Genomic DNA, 20,942 nt, shown 5'->3' with positions numbered 1-20,942 from the left:
TAACAGAGGGAGGGGGCTCCCTCTCTCCCTCATCGGGCCGCCGCACTGTGATGGCAATGTCCCGATGGTTACCATGGCAACCAGACGCCTTAGAGAGGCATCCACACTTGCCATATATATAAGCCTGACAGACCCTGAGGGTCTGATGAGGCTTAGTGTCAATTAAAAACTGACAGTACTATACTCTGCTATAAAAGATTATAGCATAATATAGTACAGCGATCAGCCCCATTGAAGACTGATTGGAATAAAAAAAAATAAAAAAAAATCAAATAAAACATGAAATAAATAGATTTTTTCTTTATCCACTTATTTATAATAGAAAAATGAGGGGAAAAAAACTACACATAATTGGTACTGCCGCAACCGTAACAACATGATATATAAAAGTATAAAAACTTTTTTAAAAACAATGATGGAATTGCTGTTTTTGTCACCTCACCTCCCAAAAATTATAAAAAAATGTAATAAAAAGTGATAAAAAAAGCCATATGTATCCCAAAATGATTTCAATATTTCAATATAAACTACAGCCTGCCCTGCCAAAAAATAAGCCCTCACACGGCTAGATTGGTGAAAAAATAAAAATGTTAGGAATGTTTGTATATGGTGATGCAAAATATAATTTATTTTTAATAAAAAAGTAATTTTATGCTAAAAAAAAGTAGTAAAAGATAAACAAACTACATAAATTTGATATCGCGATAACCATATCAGCTTACAGAATAAAATCATCATATCATAGATACCGCAAGAGGAACCCCATAAAAAATAAAAATTTAAAACACTGACAGAATTTCAATTCATGCCCACCTCACCTCCCAAAAAATGGTATAAAAAGTGATCAAAAAGCCATATGTTTCCCAGAATGATTTCAATAAAAACTACAGCCTGCCCGGCAAAAAACAAGCCCTGACACAGTTACACTGGTGGTAAAATCAAAATGTTATGGATGTTAGTATATGGTGATGCAAAATATTTATTTTTAATATAAAAGTGCTTTTATGCTGAAAAAGTAGTAAAATATAAACAATATAAATTTGGTATCACCATAACCGTATCAAGCCACAAGATAAAATTATCATATCATATATACTGCATAAAGAACATTGGCAAAAAAATTTAAAAGTTATAGCCCCTAAAACCAATTTCAGAAAATTCCATGTTTGAAAATCCCGATGCCACTCCTTCCTTTCTGAAAACTGCCGTGCAACCAAACAGCAGTTTATCACATAAGGGATGTTGGCGTATTCAGGAATAAATGCGTAACAAATTTTGGGATGCATTTTCTTCCTGTTATGCCTTGTGAAAATGAAAAATATGGGGTTAAAGCAACATTTTATTGGAAATAAAATGTAATTTTTCATTTTTACAGCCAAGTGTTTCTAAATTCTATAAAACGCTTTTTGCGTCAAAGCATTCACTTCACGCCTCCATCAATTCCTTTGAGGGGTGTAGTTTCCAAAATGGGGTCACTTTTTGGGGTTTCCCTTCCCTTATAGTCTTTTCAAATTTGACAAAGCACCTGAAAATAATTCCAGAAGAATCTGCCTTCCAAAAACAATATTGTGCTCCTTTCCTTTAGCATTCTGCTGTGTACAACCACATACATGTGTTACAAAAAAATGATTAAAATGGAAAATTTGCACAAAAAATGACATTTTTTATTTCACCTTCATTTTGCTAATTCTTGTGAAAATAAAGTTTGTAAAATCAGTTTTGAATAAATTGTGGGGTGTAGTTGCTAAAATGCGATCATTTTTGGGTGCTAGATATTATGTAAGCCCCTTAAAGTCAGTTCAGAACTAAATTGGTCCTTAAAAACACAGTTTTTAAAATTTCCTTTAAAAGTTCAAAAATAGCTTCCAAAATTCTATACTTTCTAACATCCTAAAAAAATAAAATGAAATTTACAAAATGATGCCAACATAAAGTAGACATATGGGGAATGTTCATTAATAACTATTTTGCGAGGAATCACTATTTGTCTTAAAATCATAGAAATTTAAATTTTGAAAATTGTTAATTTTTCTAAATTTTCTGTAAATTTTGGATTTACCTCTCGCTTCCGTCCAGCCAGGCGCCCGAGCTTCACGCATCACTGCGGCTTACGCTCCCTCCTTCAGTGTCGTCACTTCCGGGTATCGCGGTCACGTGCCTCTGTCGCCAGCTCCGCCGCCAGCCTGCCAGGTAATCGGGGTGTAGCGTCCCCGCTCCAGCCAGTTTCACGTTCGGTCTGGTCCCTGGCTTTGGGGGGTTGCCCGGGGGGGATGCCGCTCTCCCCCAGCATGTTCCGCCCACGCAGGCACAGGCGGCTGGGTCGGGGGAGCGGTGTCCTAGTTCAGCGCGCTTCCGTTTTATGCCGCTCTGCATAAGGTTCATAAAAGGGCCAGTGGCAGAGTCACGGCGAGGCTTTGTTTGTATGCTTTTGTAACAGCGCTGTCTGCACTGAAAGTACTCACAAAATTCTGTTGTTATGGTGCAGGGGTACTCCTGTGTCAGGGCGAGGCTATGTTTGTATGCTTTTGAAACTGCGCTGTCAGCACTGAAAGTATTCACAAATTCTGAGGTTATGGTGCAGGGGTACTCCTGTGTCCAGGGGGGCTTCGCTACATTCATGCCTCCTAAACCCCTCCAGCAGGTCACCAGCGGGTTTATTATACCATACGTGGGCCCATTTTCAGAGCAGCAATGCTGGCTGGTATAAAAAAAAAAAAAAAAGGGGGTGTTGTGTAAAAAAAAGAAAAAAAAAACAAAAAACAATAATGATAAATTCACGCTTATATTTCAGGGTTAAAATCCTTCAGCATCATAGTGCCAGAATTTGTGGTCTAGTCGAGGGGGTTTTTCACGTTATTGTTTTAAGTCAGCATTTTCTGTTGCATTTGGCTTCTGGCTCCCGGTTCCCCCTTTTTGCGGGGTCCTGGGATCGCCCAGGTCATCAATGTCCCTGGATCGCCCAGGTTGTCAATGTCCCTGGATCGCCCAGGTTGTCAATGTCCCTGGATCGCCCAGGTTGTCAATGTCCCTGGATCGCCCAGGTTGTCAATGTCCCTGGATCGCCCAGGTTGTCAATGTCCCTGGATCGCCCAGGTTGTCAATGTCCCTGGATCGCCCAGGTTGTCAATGTCCCTGGATCGCCCAGGTTGTCAATGTCCCTGGATCGCCCAGGTTGTCAATGTCCCTGGATCGCCCAGGTTGTCAATGTCCCTGGATCGCCCAGGCTGTCTGTGTCTCCGGTTTATCCAGGGGGTTTGTATATGTTCTTTAATTCTGTCGTTGTATTGTTCCTCCCTTTAGTTCGGACTTTAGTTGCACGCGTTCTACGTTTTCGGCCAGGCAATTCCGGAGCGCTCTCTGGTAAGTCAGTTCATAGAGGGTTCTCAAGGCAGGGTTAAAACTTCGGTTCTACTCAGGGTCATTTTCCTTTCATTAGCTCCATCTTTAGCATTTGGGGTTTTGGAGCCGTGCTTCCAAATTCATTCGTGTCCTACCAGGTAGGTGGTTCGTCCGATGGGCATTTTTTCACTCTTATTGTTTCTCACAATTCTTCCGTCCGGCCTCTTCGCATACGTCTGTATCGTTGCTTTTTCTAGGTGTACTTTACTCGTCTTTTTTCGCAGGTCAAATATGTCCCACGTCTCCTCCGATATGGACGATAACGTCTCCATGCCTGGAACTCCCGTCTCTGGGCGCGACAGCGGTGCATCATTAAGAAGCTGGACGGTGCCTAGATTGGTCGCCGAACTCAACCGCAGGGGGATACGGCATCCGCGTCGGCCCGCAAGGCCGAATTGTATCGCCTGCTGATGACGGCCCCGGCCCCGATGGCGGGCCCTTCCAACCTGGATGCTATACAGCTGGCCCTAGCTCAGATTCAGTCGTCCATCACTGGGCTGGCTGGCTCAGTTTCGGACATTCAGGCTAGGGTAGCGGTTTTGGAATCCAGGCCCACGGTTCCACCGCAATTTCCAGGGTCGGCAGTCACCCCTGCCATTCCGCTGGACGTTGCAGGTAGACCTTCTGTCACACCTCAGATCGCCCCTTCCCACTTTGTTCCCGAGCATATTAAAAAGGATATCCTGGCGGGCAAGGACGTGAACCTCGCATCCATCCTTATTGCCTCCCAGGATATTTCAGAGAATCGGGTCGTCAACTGCGGAGAGGTTTCTGTGGTGTTGAGAGCTAAGGATGCTCGGCTTAATAGAAAACTATCTATTTCCGAGTTTGTCCTGGCTTTCAGCCTTTACAGGGACGTGGTGTGTTCTGCTCAGCCAGATCGCAGGGAAGAGCTGGACACTTACTTGTACCGGATTACGGACTTGGGGCACAAATACGGTGGCACGACATTTTACGATTATCATCGTTCTTTTTCGGCTAAAGCCGCGGCCGCTCTGAGTCAGTTCCAGTTCGTGTCTAGCTGGGCGGAGCTGGATATGGAATTGTTTTGCCGGCATTTTGCGGGTCTCAAGGCCCCCCTCTGTGCTACCTGCCAGTCCATTTTTCATTCTACCGACTGGTGTCCCAATCCGGTGCAAGCCCCACAGTCAGCCCCCTCGGCAGGTCCTTCTGGGTCATCTAGGTCTTCCCCGTCGTTAGATAAGCTGGGCAGACCCATCGTGTTCCTCGGGGGCAACCAGGTTTGCAATAACTTTAACGCCAAGGGATGTGCCTTCAATTCCTGCCGGGCGCTCCATATTTGTTCCCTTTGTTTTCGGGCCCATCCCCGCTCCTCCTGTCCCAGGAGGGCAGCCAAGGATTCCTGACTAGCCGACATTAATTTGGGGTTACTGGCTGCTCTTCTGTGGGACCACCCTGATCGGCTTTTTGTCTCCTTCTTGTTGGATGGGTTCCGAGAGGGTTTCCATACGGGCCTCATTACTCTCCCGCAGGGCTGTTGGACGGGCCCTAACCTGTTATCCGCGGCCAGCGATCCTGAGGCAGTAACCTCTCTCATCCAACTGGAGGTCGACAAGGGGTTTGTCATCGGTCCGTTCTCAGACATTCCTTTCCAGTCTTGGCGCATCAGTCCCATTGGTCTTGTTACTAAACTTTCATCTAATAAAAAGCGTCTCATTTACGACCTCTCTGCGCCTCATATGTCGGCCATCCCGAGTCTCAATTCTCTCATCCCATCCGAGGAATATTCAATGCAATATTCCTCGGTCGACGAGGCCATTCAGTACATTTTGCTGGCAGGGGCCGGGGCTTGGTTGGCTAAAGTAGATATAGCTGATGCTTTCAAGCAGCTTCCTATCCATCCACAGCTTTGGAAGTATTACGGCTTCAAGTGGGCAGATAATTACTATTTCGCCAACCGCCTCACTTTCGGGTCTAAAAGTAGCCCGTGGCTTTTCGACCAACTGGCCAAAGCACTACACTGGATCCTCATCCATCATGGCGGGTTATCCATGGTCGTTCACTACCTGGATGACTTCCTTATGGTAGAAAGTCCTAGTCAGGTCCCATCCATTCCTCACACTCTTTTGGATATTTTTGCCCGTCTTCAGGTCCCTGTCGCTGCCGCCAAGACGGAGGGTCCGGCCACCAGGGTCACCTTTTTGGGCATAATTCTGGATACAGTTAAGATGGAGGCCAGCCTCCCCAGCGAGAAATTGCACCGGATTCGATCAGCCATCTCTCAAGCGGTCCGGTCCCACTCTTTGACCAAGGTCGAGTTGCAATCCTTGCTGGGGATGCTTAATTTCGCCACCAGAATCATGCCCCAAGGCAGGACCTTTCTCGCCAGATTATTATGCCTGTTGCCCTCTGCTCCAGAGCAGGATTCTGTTGTCCATCTCGACGGTCATGCCATCGCGGACCTGTGCATGTGGGACAGTTTCCTGTCCAGTTGGAATGGCATTTCGCTGTTCGTGCCACAGTGGGGTTCAGCTTCTCCTCTCGTCTTTTCTGATGCCGCGGGGTCTTTCGGGTTCGCTGCCATTTTCAGGTCCCATTGGTTGGCCGCCGGATGGCCGCCAGAATTGGCCTCAGATCCAGCTGCTCTTAAATCCTCTCCCCTCCTGGAGCTATATCCCATCGTGGCGGCAGCCCAGGTTTGGGGCCACCTTTGGTCTAATTCTTCCGTGTCCTTTGTTACGGATAGTCAGACCTTGGTGGACATCGTTAACAAAGGCAGGGCCCAGTCGTTCAAGATCACAGCATTTTTGCGCAAGCTAGTCTGGCTGTCCCTCCGCCACAATTTTCATTTCCGGTGTATACACATATCAGGCGAGCAGAATAAGGCCGCGGACGCTCTTTCCCGCTTTAATTTTCCGTTTTTTTTTCAGGAAGTGCCCGACGCGGATCGGTCAGGAGCGCCCGTGCCCCATTTCAGCACCCTCACCCTGGGCTAGATGTCCTCATTGACGAAGCCAAGGGTCTGGTCAGAAAGTCTCTGTCACGTAATACGGCGAGGAATTACCAGGCCGGTTTGAGGGCGTATGATAAATTCTCCAGAACTCATCCAAGGGGTCATCATACCGAAACTGCTCACATCATGGCCTTTTTAGCCCATTGTCACTACCAACTGGGGCGGTCACACAATACCATTAAACTCTATTTAGCCGGGCTTCAACACCACTTCATGCTGGTTGATCCACACCGCGGGTCCTTTTTCTCGGTTCAGGTCATTAAGGCCACCCTTCGGGGTATTCAGAAGGAGGGTAAGGGGTCCCGTAGCCGTAGGCAACCCGTGTCTAGCGAGTTGTTTAGGGCTCTCTCCTCGTCTTTGGACGGTTGTCCTTTTGGGCCCTCCACTAGTTTGGTCTTGAAAGCAGCCATGTACCTCATTTTTTATGGGTTTCTTAGGCCTGGGGAAGTTTTAGCCGGGCCGAACCGTCAGGGTCACCCGTTGAAACAGCATCTGTCTTGGGGCCGAGGTTGCTACACTCTCCTCCTACCCTCTACCAAAACCAGTCAGACGGGTCCCCCTACCGCTATCAGGTTTTATCCGTCCTCCAACATATGGTGCCCAGTTCAGGTGCTGCACCAATTATTATTACACATCCGGGTCGGTTTGCCAGACAGTCCTCTCCTGCCGCACGCCGGCAAACCCCTTACCGCCACACGGTTCATTTCCTGCATCCGTGCTCTTGCCCAAGGCCTAGGATACGACCCCAAAGTTATATCAGGGCATTCCTTCCGCATAGGGGCAGCTTCAGCCGCTTCACGACATCAGGTGCCAGCTCACGTCATTCGGAGCATGGGGCGGTGGCGGTCCTCTTGCTACACCAGGTATATTCCTGATCCTCAATTAGAGATCTCTCGTGCCTTTTGTTCATTGGCTTTGTAAATCATGTAATAAAATGTTGTTACTAATGGTTGCTTTTGCCCCCTTTTCTTGGTGTACCCTCGTCGTGGCTCCCGGCATAATTCAGCCACCTTGCTCAGGGCAGGAGTCTCTGCGTACGCCGACGTCTTCCTAGCCCTGACCATAAATAGGTAAGGCTGGTTCCAGCCTGTATTTGTGGGAGGGGCGTCTGGCCATATATACCTCTCGCTTCCGTCCAGCCAGGCGCCCGAGCTTCACGCCCCTCCCCCCCGCCCCTTTTTCAAGGTTTCACTGGGTATGCCCCCTTTTCTTGGTGTACCCTCGTCGTGGCTCCCGGCATAATTCAGCCACCTTGCTCAGGGCAGGAGTCTCTGCGTACGCCGACATCTTCCTAGCCCTGACCATAAATGTGTATTTTCTAATCTTCTGTCGCCTGTACTTGATGTCACACTCACCTCTAGCAACACTCTCTATGCTGCTGCCTGAGTAAATCAGCTTATTTGGAAAACACTTCTTTTTAGTTGTCTGCTCTAGAATCTGGCCTGTTATCTTTCATGTGACTGTACTCACCCTGCTCTGACCTGTCTGCTGCAAACTCAGAGACCCCTTCATAATTCTTCCTCTTGGCACAGTTTAGTTAACTACTGCTATAGGGCGCTATAGTGCATTAAAGGGGTTTTGATGACCTATCCTCAGGATAAGTCATCAGTCATCAATATCAGATCAGTGGGGTCTGACACCTGGCAGCCCCCCTATCAGCTGTATGAAAGGAAAGTGCATGCAGTGCACATGTGCCATCTCCCTTCTCTCTTCCTGCTCGCCATAGACATAGCAGCAGCAGGCAGGAAGAAAGAAGGGAGACGGCACATGCACACTGTGCACGACTTCCCTTCATACAGCTAATCTGTGGGGTGCCGGGTGTTGGACCCCTTCTGATCTGATATCAAAGCCTTATCCTGAGGATAGGTCATGAATATTAAAAGCCTTGAGAACCTCTTTAAGGATCCTTCTAAAATCTACTTAGGGCTCTTTCACACTTGCGTTCTTGTCTTTCGGCATAGAGTTCCGTCGTCGGGGCTCTATGCCGGAAGAATCCTGATCAGTTTTATCCTAATGCATTCTGAATGGAGTGAAATCCGTTCAGGATGCATCAGGATGTTTTTTGGCTGGAGAAAATACCACAGCATGCTGCGCTGTTTGCTCCAGACCAAAATCCTGAAGACTTGCCGCAAGGCCGGATCCGGAATGAATGCCCATTGAAAGGCATTGATCCGGATCCGGCCTTAAGCTAAACATTGTTTCGGCGCATTGCCGGATCCGACGTTTAGCTTTTTTAGAGTGGTTACCATGGCTGCCGGGACGCTAAAGTCCTGGCAGCCATGGTAAAGTGTAGCGGGGAGCAGCATACTTACCGTCCGTGCGGCTCCTGGGGCGCTCCAGAGTGACGTCAGGGCGCCCCACGCACATGGATGACGTGATCGCATGGCACGTCATCCATGCGCATGGGGAGCTTTGACGTCACTCTGGAGCGCCCCGGGAGCCGCGCGGACTGTAAGTATACTGCTCCCCCGCTCCTACTATGGCAACCAGGACTTTAATAGCGTCCTGGCTGCCATAGTAACACTGAAAGCATTTTGAAGACGGATCCGTCTTCAAATGCTTTCAGTACACTTGCGTTTTTCCGGATCCGGCGTGTAATTCCGGCAAGTGGAGTACACGCCGGATCCGGACAACGCAAGTGTGAAAGAGGCCTTATTGTTCTTTATCCAGTCCTTTGTGGTAAATAGCCCACTGAAGGACAGGAATTGCTGTATATTATACACAGTTTACTAAGTTTTCAGAAACAGGATTTACAAAACATATTGAAGTGTTTGCATTTCATTCTAGGTCACAGTGGAGGAAGTGATGACCACAACTGCATATCTGGACCTGTTCCTACGAAGTATCTCTGAACCAACTTTACTTAAGATTTTCCTCCGCTTTATTCTCATCTACCAGCATGAAAAAGTTCAGATCCTTGACACGCTGGTCAGCCGAATCAACACACCGTTTCGGGTATACAGCTGCTTATATTTGAAACATTTAAAGATTTCAGTAAAGTGTTTTCTGTGATATGTGATTTTTTTGTTGAAAAATTTCAGAAATTGTAATGTAAAGTGTCATTTTAGGTCACAAGCATCCTTGGACGCCTACCGATTGGAAGAATATGGATGCCCTGACCGCCATTTTTCCAAGTCCAAGTGGTTGGTTATAACTGTAAGGTCTCATGCACACAAACGTTCAGTTTTTTGCATTCCACAAATTGCGGATCTGTAAAACACATAAGCCGCCTATGTGCCTTCCGCAATTTGCGGAACTGAACAGGCGGCCCATTGTAGAAATGCCTATACTTGTCTGCAAAACGGACAAGAATAGGACATGTTATATTTTTTTGCGAGGCCACGGAACAAAGCAACGGATGTGGACAGCACACAGAGTGCTGTCCGCATCTTTTGCGGCCCCACTAAAGTGAATGGGTCCGCACCCGAGCCGCAGATTTTGTGGCTCAGGTGCGGACCCATTCACTTCAATGGGGCCACAAAAGATGTGGACAGCACTCTGTGTGCTGTCCGCATCCATTGCTTTGTTCCGTGGCCCCGCAAAAAAAATGCGGACCAGAACAACAGTCGTGTGCATGAGGCCTAAAGAGAAGTGGGGTTAAAGGGGTTCTCCAGGCTTTTTATATCGATGACCTATCCTCAGAATAGGTCATCAATATCAGATAGGTGGGGTCCGACACCTCCACCGATCAGCTGTATGAAGGGAAGGCATGCGCCATGCGTGTGTGCTGTTTCCCTTCTCACTTCCTGCTCAATGCTGCTATATCTATGGTGAGGGGAAAAAAACTCTAAAACATAACTTTTAATATATCATGATAAAAATCACAAATTATAGATACCCCCGCAAAGAATAACAAACCTAAAATCTTAAGTATGACCACAATTAAAGTGTAGCCAAATATAAAAACAGATACTGAGGCATTTCCTGGGCACATATGTATGGATGATGCCATGTAATAATATTGTGGACCACGTAGGTTTTACTCATGGTTCCTGTGGTTTTTGATACCATGCTCACTGGTGGAGGTCACCGTAATAGATGTTATTGTCGGGAGATAAACTGTCCCTGGTTGTCACTTTTAGGCTAACCCTGCCTAAAAGCGGAGCTCCCGCCCCAAAAGGGGTGACTTATCGGTGGCTAAACCCTCAGTAGCCCTGGAAATGCACTAAAACACTTGAAATCATTGGTCCCAATGATTTCAAGTTTTTTAGGGCATTTCCAGGGCAACTGAGGGACAATAACATCTATTGCAGTGACCTCCACCAGTGAGCGTGCTATAAAAAAAAAACACAGGAACCGTGAGTAAAACCTACGTGGTCCACAATTTTATTACATGGTATCATCCATACATATGTGCCCAGGAAATGCCTCAGTATCTGGTTTTATATTTGGCTACACTTTAATTGTGGGCATACTTAAGATTTTAGGTTTGTTATTCTTTGTGGGGGTATCTATAATTTGTTATTTTTATCATGATATATTAAAAGTTATGTTTTAGAGTGTTTTTTTTTCTGTAAGCTAATTGATTATCCCTCTCCTAGACACGCTTTACCGTCATACAGTTGATTGGCGGGGGTGTCGGGCGTCAGACCCCAGCAGATCTGATATCCAGAGGATAGGTCATCAATATTAAGAACCCCTTTAAATGTAGACGTGCCCATATACAGTGGATATAAAAAGTCTAAATGTTAAAATGTCAGGCTTCTGTGATGTAAAAAAATTAGACAAATATAAATAATTTCAGAACTTTTTCCACCTTTAATGTGACCTATAAACTGTACAACTCAATTGAAAAACAAACTGAAATCTTTTAGGTGGAGGAAAGGAAAAAATATATATAATAATGTGGTTGCATAAGTGTGCACACCCTCTTATAACTGGGGATGTAGCTGTGTTCATAATAAGCAATCACATTCAAAATCATATTAAATAGGAGTCAGCATACACCTGCCATCATTTAAAGTGCCTCTGATTAACCCCAAATAAAGTTCAGCTGCTCTAGTTGGTCTTTCCTGAAATGTTCTTAGTCGCATCCCACAGCAAAAGCCATGGTCCACAGAGAGCTTCCAAAACATCAGAGGGATCTCATTGTTGAAAGGTATCAGTCAGGAGAAGGGTACAAAAGAATTTCCAAGGCATTAGATATACCATGGAACCCAGTGAAGACAGTCATCATCAAGTGGAGAAAATATGGCACAACAGTGACATTACCAAGAACTGGACGTCCCTCCAAAAGTGATAAAAGACAAGAAGAAAACTGGTCTGGGAGGCTACCAAGAGGCCTACAGCAACATTGAAGGGGCTGCAGGAATATCTGGTAAGTACTGGCTGTGTGGTACATGTGACAACAATCTCCCATATTCTTCATATGTCTGGGCTATGGGGTAGAGTGGTAAGACGAAAGCCTTTTCTTACGAAGAAAAACATCCAAGCCAGGCTACAGTTTGCAAAAACACATCTGAAGTCTCCCAAAAGCATGTGGGAAAAGGTGTTACGGTCGGATGAAACCAAGGTTGAACTTCTTGGCCATAATTCCAAAAGATATGTTTGGTACAAAAACAACACTGCACATCACCAAAAGAACACCATACCCACAGTGAAGCATGGTGGTGGCAGCATCATGCTTTGGGCTGTTTTTCTTCAGCTGGAACTAGGGCTTTAGTTAAGCTAGAGGGAATTATGAACAGTTCCAAATACCAGTCAATATTGGCACTAAACCTTCAGGCTTCTGCTAGAAAGCTGAACATGAAGAGGAACTTCATCTTTCAGCATGACAACGACCCAAAGCATACATCCAAATCAACAAAGGAATGGCTCCCCTAGAAGAAGATTAACGTTTTTGAATGGCCCAGCCAGAGCCCAGACCTGAATCGGATTGAAAATCTGTGGGGTGATCTGAAGAAGGCTGTGCACAGAAGATGCCCCTTACAATCTGACAGATTTGGAGTGCAAAGAAGAGTGGGCAAATCTTGCTAAGTCAAAATGTGCCATGCTGATAGACTCATTCCCAAAAAGACGCTGTAATAAAATCAAAAGGTGCTTCAGCAAAGTATTAGTTTAAGGGTGTGCACACTTATGCAACCATATTATTTTATTTTTATATTTTTTCTTCCCTCTACCTAAAAGATTTCAAAAGATTTCAGTTTGTTTTTCAATTGAGTTGTACAGTTTATAGGTCACATTAAAGGTGGAAAAAGTTCTGAAATGATTTATCTTTGTCTCATTTTTTTACATAACAGAAACCTGACATTTTAACAGGGGTGTGTAGACTTCTTATATCCACTGTATGTGCACTGTCTCAATTGAAGCATCTTCTGCAGTGTCCTTAAAGGGTCTATCCAAGTATCCAAGTTGGGCAAAAAATCACCCAAGATGAGGGAAGGCCTATAAGGTTTTTGAGGAGGAAAATAAGAAAAAATATGTTTTTAACCAAAAGGTGTGCTGGCACTGTTATGGGGATCCGTTGATGGCACTGTTATGGGGGATCTGTGGATGGTACTGTTATGGGGGATTTGTGAATGGCACTGTTATGGGGGATTTGTGAATGGCACTGTTATGGGAAGGGGCATCTGTGGATGGCACTGCTATGGGGTGGGGGATCTGTGGATGGCATTGTTATGGAGTGGGAGATCTGTTGATGGCACTGTCATGGGGGGGGAATCTGTGGATCACAATGCTATATATGTGTCATCCTCAGATCCCTCTCATAACAGTATCCCCCAATACACCAGCCCTCCGCTCACCAAAGTATTTCTGGACTGTAATCCTTAACCTGTTAATAAGTTTAACTAAAGCTGTGCTCTCCCTGTTCTCCTGTATCTCCTGTATCAGTACAGCACTTACTAACAAGCTTCCATAGGAGGCAGAGCGGACGGCAGCAGTAACGTCACTCACTGACGTTGCGCACCTGCTCCACCTGGTCCATTCATAAAGTGGGAGGAGCAGGCGCGTGACGTCAGTGAGTGACGTTACTGCTGCCGTCCGCTCTGCCTGCTATAGAAGCTTGTTAGTAAGTGCTGTACTGATACAGGGGATACAGGGGAACAGGGGAGAGTGCAGCGTTAGTTAAACTTAATAACAGGTTAAGGATTACCATCTAGAAATACTTCGGTGAGCGGCGGGGCCCAGTGTAAGAGCACCAGGCCCCGCCGCAAGTTCCGGACTCCAGCCCCTCCTCACTCTCCTCTCATACATCGCAGGCTGCAATCCTGCAGCATCTCAGACTGCGATGTAAAATGGAAGCATTCGCCCCATAAGACGCATTTTGGGGGGAAAAAGGTGCGTCTTATGGGGGCTAAAAATATGGTAAAGAGAACCCATCACCACAAAATGCAGTGCAATCTGCAGACAGCATGTTATAGATCAGGAGGAGCAGAGCAGACTGATATATAGTTTTCTGGAAAAGATTCAGTAAAACATAAATAATTTACACATTTATATAGTGCCTATTTCTGAACTTAAGAACAAACTTGTGTACTAGAGATGAGCGAACCAGTCAAGATTCGTTCTGGGTCCTATTCGCTAAATTTTTTTATACGTTCGGTTCAGACCCAAATCTATTTGAGCCAAACAGAAGTTGCTCCAATTTCCCTGAAAGTTGGTATATAACCCCCTCTAGCCTCCTAGGACCCATATTTTTCAGGAAAACTTGTTATCTCTTTTTGTTTATTTTTTATGATTAATTTTTTTGACACTGCCTTACATAGCTATGGGTAAACGCACATTTGACTGTGTTATCATACAGCATGTTTAAAAAGACACCACACCACCACATGTCTCATGCTTTTTCATATTCCAAAGCTTTCAATTTCAATTGTCCCTTATTGAGGCAGATGACGTTTAAAAACACACTGTGTAATGGGATTAAAAAAAAAAAAGGGTCTTTGGGGAACGTGATGGTTGTAAAGTGGCATGATGCAGGCCACAGCAGCTGTATAGAACATAGAAGATGACCCTCAGGCATTAGTGGCAGTGGAATTATGCAGGCCCCAGCATTGCCTTTACTGTGAGAAAATGTGGACATTGACACAGTAATCACCTACATTTAAGTAATATTTTACTTTTATAGATTATTTTATAGATTTCAACCGTGTGGAAAGTGAATACATGGAAATTGAACCTCAAGCATTAGTGGCAGTGGCATGATGCAGGCCCCAGCATTGCCTGGGCTGTGAGGAAATATCAGTATTGACACAGTAATCACGTATATTTATGTTGCACCTTTTAACCCCCCCCACCCCACCCCACCCTCAAAATGTGTTTTGTTTTTTTATCTGTAAGCAATGACATACAGAATTTAAAAATTTCAACCGTGTGGAAACCGTCCAGAATGTGATAGGCAGACAGACAGCAACAGTGGCAAGGTGGTGCACCGCCAGCAAGGCGAGGTCTATACATCGGAATCAGCCGGAGTGTGAAAATCCTCCTGAATCCAGACTCTCTCCAAAACCCTCTCTGAGATGACACTGGAGACAGAGCAAGAAAGAAGATAGAGAGTGTACTGTCCCAGTTCAAGCCACTGTTGCAGTATGCCTGTTCAGAAATCCATGGGAACTGGGTACGCTACTGATATTGGCCAGAGTTTAGGTAGACCTGAACCTGGGAGTTGAGGGAGCTGCTGGCTTGCTGACTGGCCTCAGTCAGGTGTGCCACGTGGAAAAACTGCTCCATCATGTTGAGGAGACTGAAATGGCTGCTACTGCTACAGCTTCTGCTGCTTGTGGTGGCAGGAGGTGGGTGACTCTGCGCGCGGCGGAGAGTGGCCTCCATTTTAGATATGCTGGCGGCAGGTGCCTGTTTGCCATAAGCTGCGGCAAGCTGTGAAAACAGTTTCCTGGTAATAAAGTAATTTGTCCTACCTTTCTGTAAAAGGAAAACATTCCCCCATTTTGCCTTGGTAGCGAGGGTCTAAAAGAAGGCTATCCAGTAATCCTCAGACTGCTTGATGTCAACGATATGCCTGTCACTGTGTAAGCAAGCCAGCATACAGGTGGCCATTCAGGCGGACAGCAAGATTACTCAGCTGCTCTTCTTCCGCTGTGGTCCACTGCTGCATGAGCGACAGCATCTGTTCTAAGATAAACATGGGATGAGGATGTGGCTACTCTCTTCCAGGCTGATCAACTCAAATGCAGCATGGCAACACTTGACCTGAAATATGTTCTAGAAGGAGGGTTAGTGCGAGAGACCCTGTTCCTAGCTGCTGTTGGGGACTGGAACGTGTCCATGGAGGAGGAGGAGGCGTATAAGTGCCTGGTGTAGGATCCAGGCCGGCACAATCATGGGGGGGGGGGGGGGGTCAAAAGGACTTGGCCTCGTTGCTGGGGTGCTGCCTTGCCCCTGCCAGAAAATTGACCCAGTGGGCTGTGAAAGACATGTACTGTCCCTGCCTGTAAGAGCTGCTCCAGGTGTCCACATATCATGAACTTTGTCGCACAACGAGAATCGCAGGAAGCAGCTCATAATGTCCGCCACATGAGTACAAGGTATGGATGGCTTTTTGGGAGAAATAGTACCAGTTAGGAATCTTCCAGCAGGGCTAAGCGCATGCAATCAGCTCCCTAAAGGCAGCAGAATCGACTAAATGGTACGGCAGCAAATGCACCTCTAACAACTTGGCCAGGTGGGAATTAGGTTTGCCGTTGGATTGCTGGGTGCAGCGAGTTGTTTCCTGGCCACGCACTTCTTTATCGATGGAACAGAGGAGGAGGAGCCGAAGAAGCGGAAAGGGATGATGACGATGTGAAAGACACCTAGCTCCTTTATGTGGTCTGGCTGCTACAAGCTGGAAAAAGGAGGGAACTCCTGCCACGGTATGGAGTGATGCCGTTTCATGTGGTTTGATAGAGCTGCAGTGTTTGTGTTTGCCTGCCCACATTTTATTTTGCTCTTACACAGCTTGCGCAAGGCAATGCTTTTGTCTTCTGGCAGTGTGAAGAAACATGCCAGACAGGAGATACTCACGCAGTGGTAGACGTAGCTAAGCTAGGCTTAGCTCTGGCATGTTTTGGGTCTAACCTACTCACTGCTTCAGCAGCATCACCAGATCCCAAAGCAGACGTGGCCCTAGATGTTTTTCAGGAGGTACGTGGTCTCTGCTCTTTATTGCTGTTGCCATCACTCTCCTCTGATGTTGTCTCCTCCTCAGGACCCTGATCCAGCTCCCAGGTCCTGTCCAGCACACAATCATCATCAGAATCCTCACCGTCCTTTTCACTTCTATCAGACTGTGGGATATCATGGTGAGATCTTTGGCCCCCTCCCCTGCCCTTCCCCGACTGCCACTGTGGCTTTCCCCAACGCCAATAGAGCAGCTACGGGGGCCAATACTACTACTACTACCACCAACATGGCTATGCCTGGGGTCTGCATCCTCCTCCTCAGGACAGTACAATCGCTGACTGCTCTCACACAAGTCATCAACAGGGAGACTCTCTAGACTATCTGCCGTAGGGTGTGGTGGGGTTTTCTTGCCACTTAGAAAAAAAGGCGTCCCACTGGAAGTGGCAGTGAAGACTGGGAGAACTCAACTGAAAGCCTTCATTGGGGCTGCCAGAAGGAGGAGCAGAAGGAACGCTGTGACCCTGGCTCCACGGAAAGGTGACAGACTCTGAAGTCACCTAAACGTCATCCTGCTGCGACTGAGAGGAGGAGTGAGCCATTCAATACACTATCTTATCCTCTTTGCTCCTTTCCGAAGCCAGCAGGGACAACTGCGGCCTACTACTACTACTTCTGATCAGATAGATGGTGCTGCTACTACCCACATTCTGGCTCTGAGTCTTTCTTTTGGAACCCTTCTGTAGCACAGACTTTCTTGGGCCTCTCAGATAATGTTGTGCACTACCCTGGGTATCTGAGTATTGATGTAGTAAACATGTATACTGTATATATGCTGCTAGTTTGAATATAATCAACAACCTCCCCCCAAAGAAAAAAACTGATTAAAAAACGTGTGAAATAGGGAAAAGTATTTGGGCCAAGATACTTTTGCGTGCTACCCTGTCTATTGGTGCAGTAATAACGTATATATTCTGCTAGTTTGAATATAATCAACAACCCCATGTGCACTAAAATGGGTCTATGCTCTGTTTTAGTGGATTTGTCCTAAATGAATCCTGAAAGATTCGGGTTTGTCTGCCATCTGAAAAATGGCAAAGTTCGGACTGAACTCGGTTCTGTCTGAACTGTTTTGCTTATCCTTACTGTGTACTTACTTATCTGTAACCGACAGCAATATCTGTATACACACTTACACAGATAATGCTATAAGTCACTGATAACACATGCCCTGTGTACAACTGAAGTCAGAAATAGGAGTTATATATATATATATATATATATATATATATCCATCTGCTAAGCTTCTCCTGCTAACATGCTGCCTGCAGATTGAACTGCATTTTGTGGTTATACCTTCTTTTTAATATGGCTTACCCAAGGTGACAGTCTCTTTGTTTCAGCTTACAGGTGCTTCTTTGGAATATCACAATAGCCAAATACCAGAGGGGTACCAGCTTACAGTATGAAACAGAGAGCCCCTTCAGGCTACATTGATGCTAGTACGCTCTTAACCTTTAGCTACTCTACTGGTTAATAATCACCCAGGTGTTAACCAGTAAGTATGCACCCTCCCCTCCAACATTTTAGACGTACTCATTCAGACCTTTAAAGGAGTTTTCCAAGATTTAACAAGTGATGACCTATCCTCAGGATAGACCATCAATATCTGATCGGTGGAGGTACGACACCACAAACGACCATTAATCAGCTGTTCTGCTGCAGCTCCAGCTAAAACGACACAGCTCTGTCCATTGTATAGTAGACACAGCTGGAAAATGCAGTGGTGCCCTAACCAGATGTTTCCACTACACAATGGATGAAGCCGTGTAGTTCAGGTACTGCAGATCAGCTAATCTGTGGAGGTGCGGCTTGTCTGACCCCCAGTGATTAGATATTGATGGCCTATCCTGAGCATAGGCCATCATTTGTAAAATCCCAGAAAACCGCCTTAAAGGGGTTGTCAGGGTTCAGAGCTGAACCTGGATATAGCCATAATTTCACCCAGGCAGCCCCCTTGCATGCTCCGATGCGCTCCCTTGCCCTGCGCTGGATAGTGCGGGGCAAGCAATCTTTTATTTACAATAACACACTGCCGGGCAGAGGCTTCCGCCCAGCAGTGTGTTCGGGGACATCACTGACAATGATGGGCTGGCTTTAGTGCTTCCCAAGCCGTTTTACATTCTAGGGCAGCGCTAAAGCTCGCCCATCAGTGTCACCGGGCTTCCTGGCAGCCCTATGGAGAGCCTGGTTCATCACCGGAAGTCCAGAAAATGCCTTTGCCCTGCGCTAAATCGTATGAACTGCTCCGAAGTCAGGGGGGCTGCCTGGGTGAAAATGGGGGTATGTCCGGGTTCAGCTCTGAACCCGGACAACACCTTTAAAGGGAGTCTGTCACAATGAAAAGGTGTAAACCCCCATAGAATCGTATCATGTGTTTCTCTTGTCTTCTTATTTTTTGATAAATGAGTTTCCCAAAAAATACCGCTATAGAGAAAGTTGTGAGTGGAATTCATTGTTCTCATCATTTATCCTCTCCAGTAAAATATATATTTACTTTAATGTCTAAGAGGAATGGAATAATACAGAAGAATATCGTTTTTCTATGGCATAGACTAAATTCAATCATGTTTTCTAATAAAAACATTTGTAGCTAGCGTTTAATACTCAGAGCACAAATTCTGTGATGTGTATCTTTTTTAATCATAGGATCTCAGAGATTTCTTACCTTAGTTTAGAAGGTGAAGAGTGAAAATGTGGATAAAAAGAAGTCAAATGGATTTTGAAACCAGAAAACTATTGTTAATTAAGAGCTTGCTGCGTGCTGTGCGTGCCTGTAATCCATAGCCTGGCACGGTCTGTACCGCCGCCAGTGCCTATTGTAATACAGATGGCCTTGTTACTGAACAATTCTGCAGTCTAATAGAGCACTGGCTCAGAATGGGCGAGCTCTGTACATAAAAATCAAATAATCACATATTCTATAATAAACCATACCGCCATGTAAACTAAATCAATGAACTGTAAAATTCAAACACATTTCAGAATATTAAAGAAGAGGCAAGCTAGTGCAACTCATTTTATCGCACATTATTATTGCCAAATACTGGACTGGAGGTATTTGCTTTCACAGGCAGTGTTTTCATAGAGGTTTGGTCACTAGATGGCACTGTGTTGTTTTGTAATGCTTTTAGACTACAGATATTGTAACTGAGAGGTGTGTAAATTTTAATAACATCTGTGTCCACTGACTCTAAGGATCCTTATAAAGGAAAAAATCCAGAAAGTCTGATAATCCAATACTTTTTTTTCCAGCATCTATAATGTGGAACTTCTCAAGCAGAAGAATACGGAGAAATAAGCAGTTGGAAGCTGCCTCTAATTAACCTCTTCTTGCTGAGGCAATTAAATATTAAAGGGGTGCAATTGGGAAAAAAAACACTACTAATTTTATGGGTTTTATTTTTACAGCCTTTACTATGAAGTAAAAGTTACCTTTATTCTGTGGGTCAGTCATTACAGCGATACCAAACTTATATAGTGTTTGCTATGTTTTAATATATTTAAAAATAACATCAAACTTAAAAAAAAGCATTTTTTTGCATTTCTTTGGATTGCCATTTTCTGACACCATAACTTTTTTATATTCTGTTTACGGAGCTGGGGAATTTGTCTGGGTGGAGAAGCGACCAAAAGACAGAGATTTAGGCTGAGTTCACACGGGCGAGATTTCCTCGCGGGTGCAATGCGGGATCACCTCCCGCATTGCACTGAAATCTCTTCAGTACGCATCTCACCCGCACTGAATCCTGACCCGTTCATTTCTATGGGGCTGTGCGCATGAGCTGTGATTTTCACGCATCACTTATGCGTTGCGTGAAAATCGCAGCATGCTCTATATTGTGCATTTTTCACGCAACGCAGGCCCCATAGAAGTGAATTGGGCTGAGTGAAAATCGCAAGCATCCGCAAGCAAGTGCGGATGCGGTGCGATTTTCACGCACGGTTGCTAGGAGACGATCGGGATGGAGACCCGATCATTATTTTCCCTTATAACATGGTTATAGTAAGGTAAGGGAAAATAATAGCATTCTTAATACAGAATGCATAGTACAATAGCGCTGGAGGGGTTAAAAAAAAATATAAATAATTTAACTCACCTTAATCCACTTGCTCGCGCAGCCGGCATCTCTTCTGTCTTCTTCTTTGCTGTGTACAGGAAAAGGACCTGTGGTGACGTCACTCCGGTCATCACATGGTCCATCACATGATATTTTACCATGGCGATGGATCATGTGATGGACCATGTGATGACCGGAGTGACGTCACCACAGGTCCTTTTCCTGTACACAGCAAAGAAGAAGACAGATGAGATGCTGGCTGCGCGAGCAAGTGGATTAGATGAGTTAAAAATTTTTTTATTTTTTCTAACTCCTCTATCGCTATTGTACTATGCATTCTGCATTAAGAATGCTATTATTTTCCCTTATAACCATGTTATAAGGGAAAA

General features: G+C 45.4%; 1 protein-coding gene across 1 annotated transcript in view; it reads left to right on the top strand.

The window, feature by feature from the left end:
- FHIP1A (FHF complex subunit HOOK interacting protein 1A) overlaps window positions 1-20,942 on the top strand; it is a 305,889-nt gene that overhangs the window by 244,879 nt on the left and 40,068 nt on the right. The window contains exon 7 of the mRNA XM_044300356.1: window positions 9,161-9,328. Coding sequence (XP_044156291.1) covers window positions 9,161-9,328 — 168 coding nt within the window. The remainder of the gene's footprint in view (window positions 1-9,160; window positions 9,329-20,942) is intronic.

This window comes from Bufo gargarizans, chromosome 1, assembly GCF_014858855.1.
Source record: "Bufo gargarizans isolate SCDJY-AF-19 chromosome 1, ASM1485885v1, whole genome shotgun sequence".
Lineage (NCBI taxonomy): Eukaryota > Metazoa > Chordata > Amphibia > Anura > Bufonidae > Bufo > Bufo gargarizans.
Note: the sequence above shows the minus strand (reverse complement) of the source record. Positions and strands in the feature narration are given on the sequence as shown.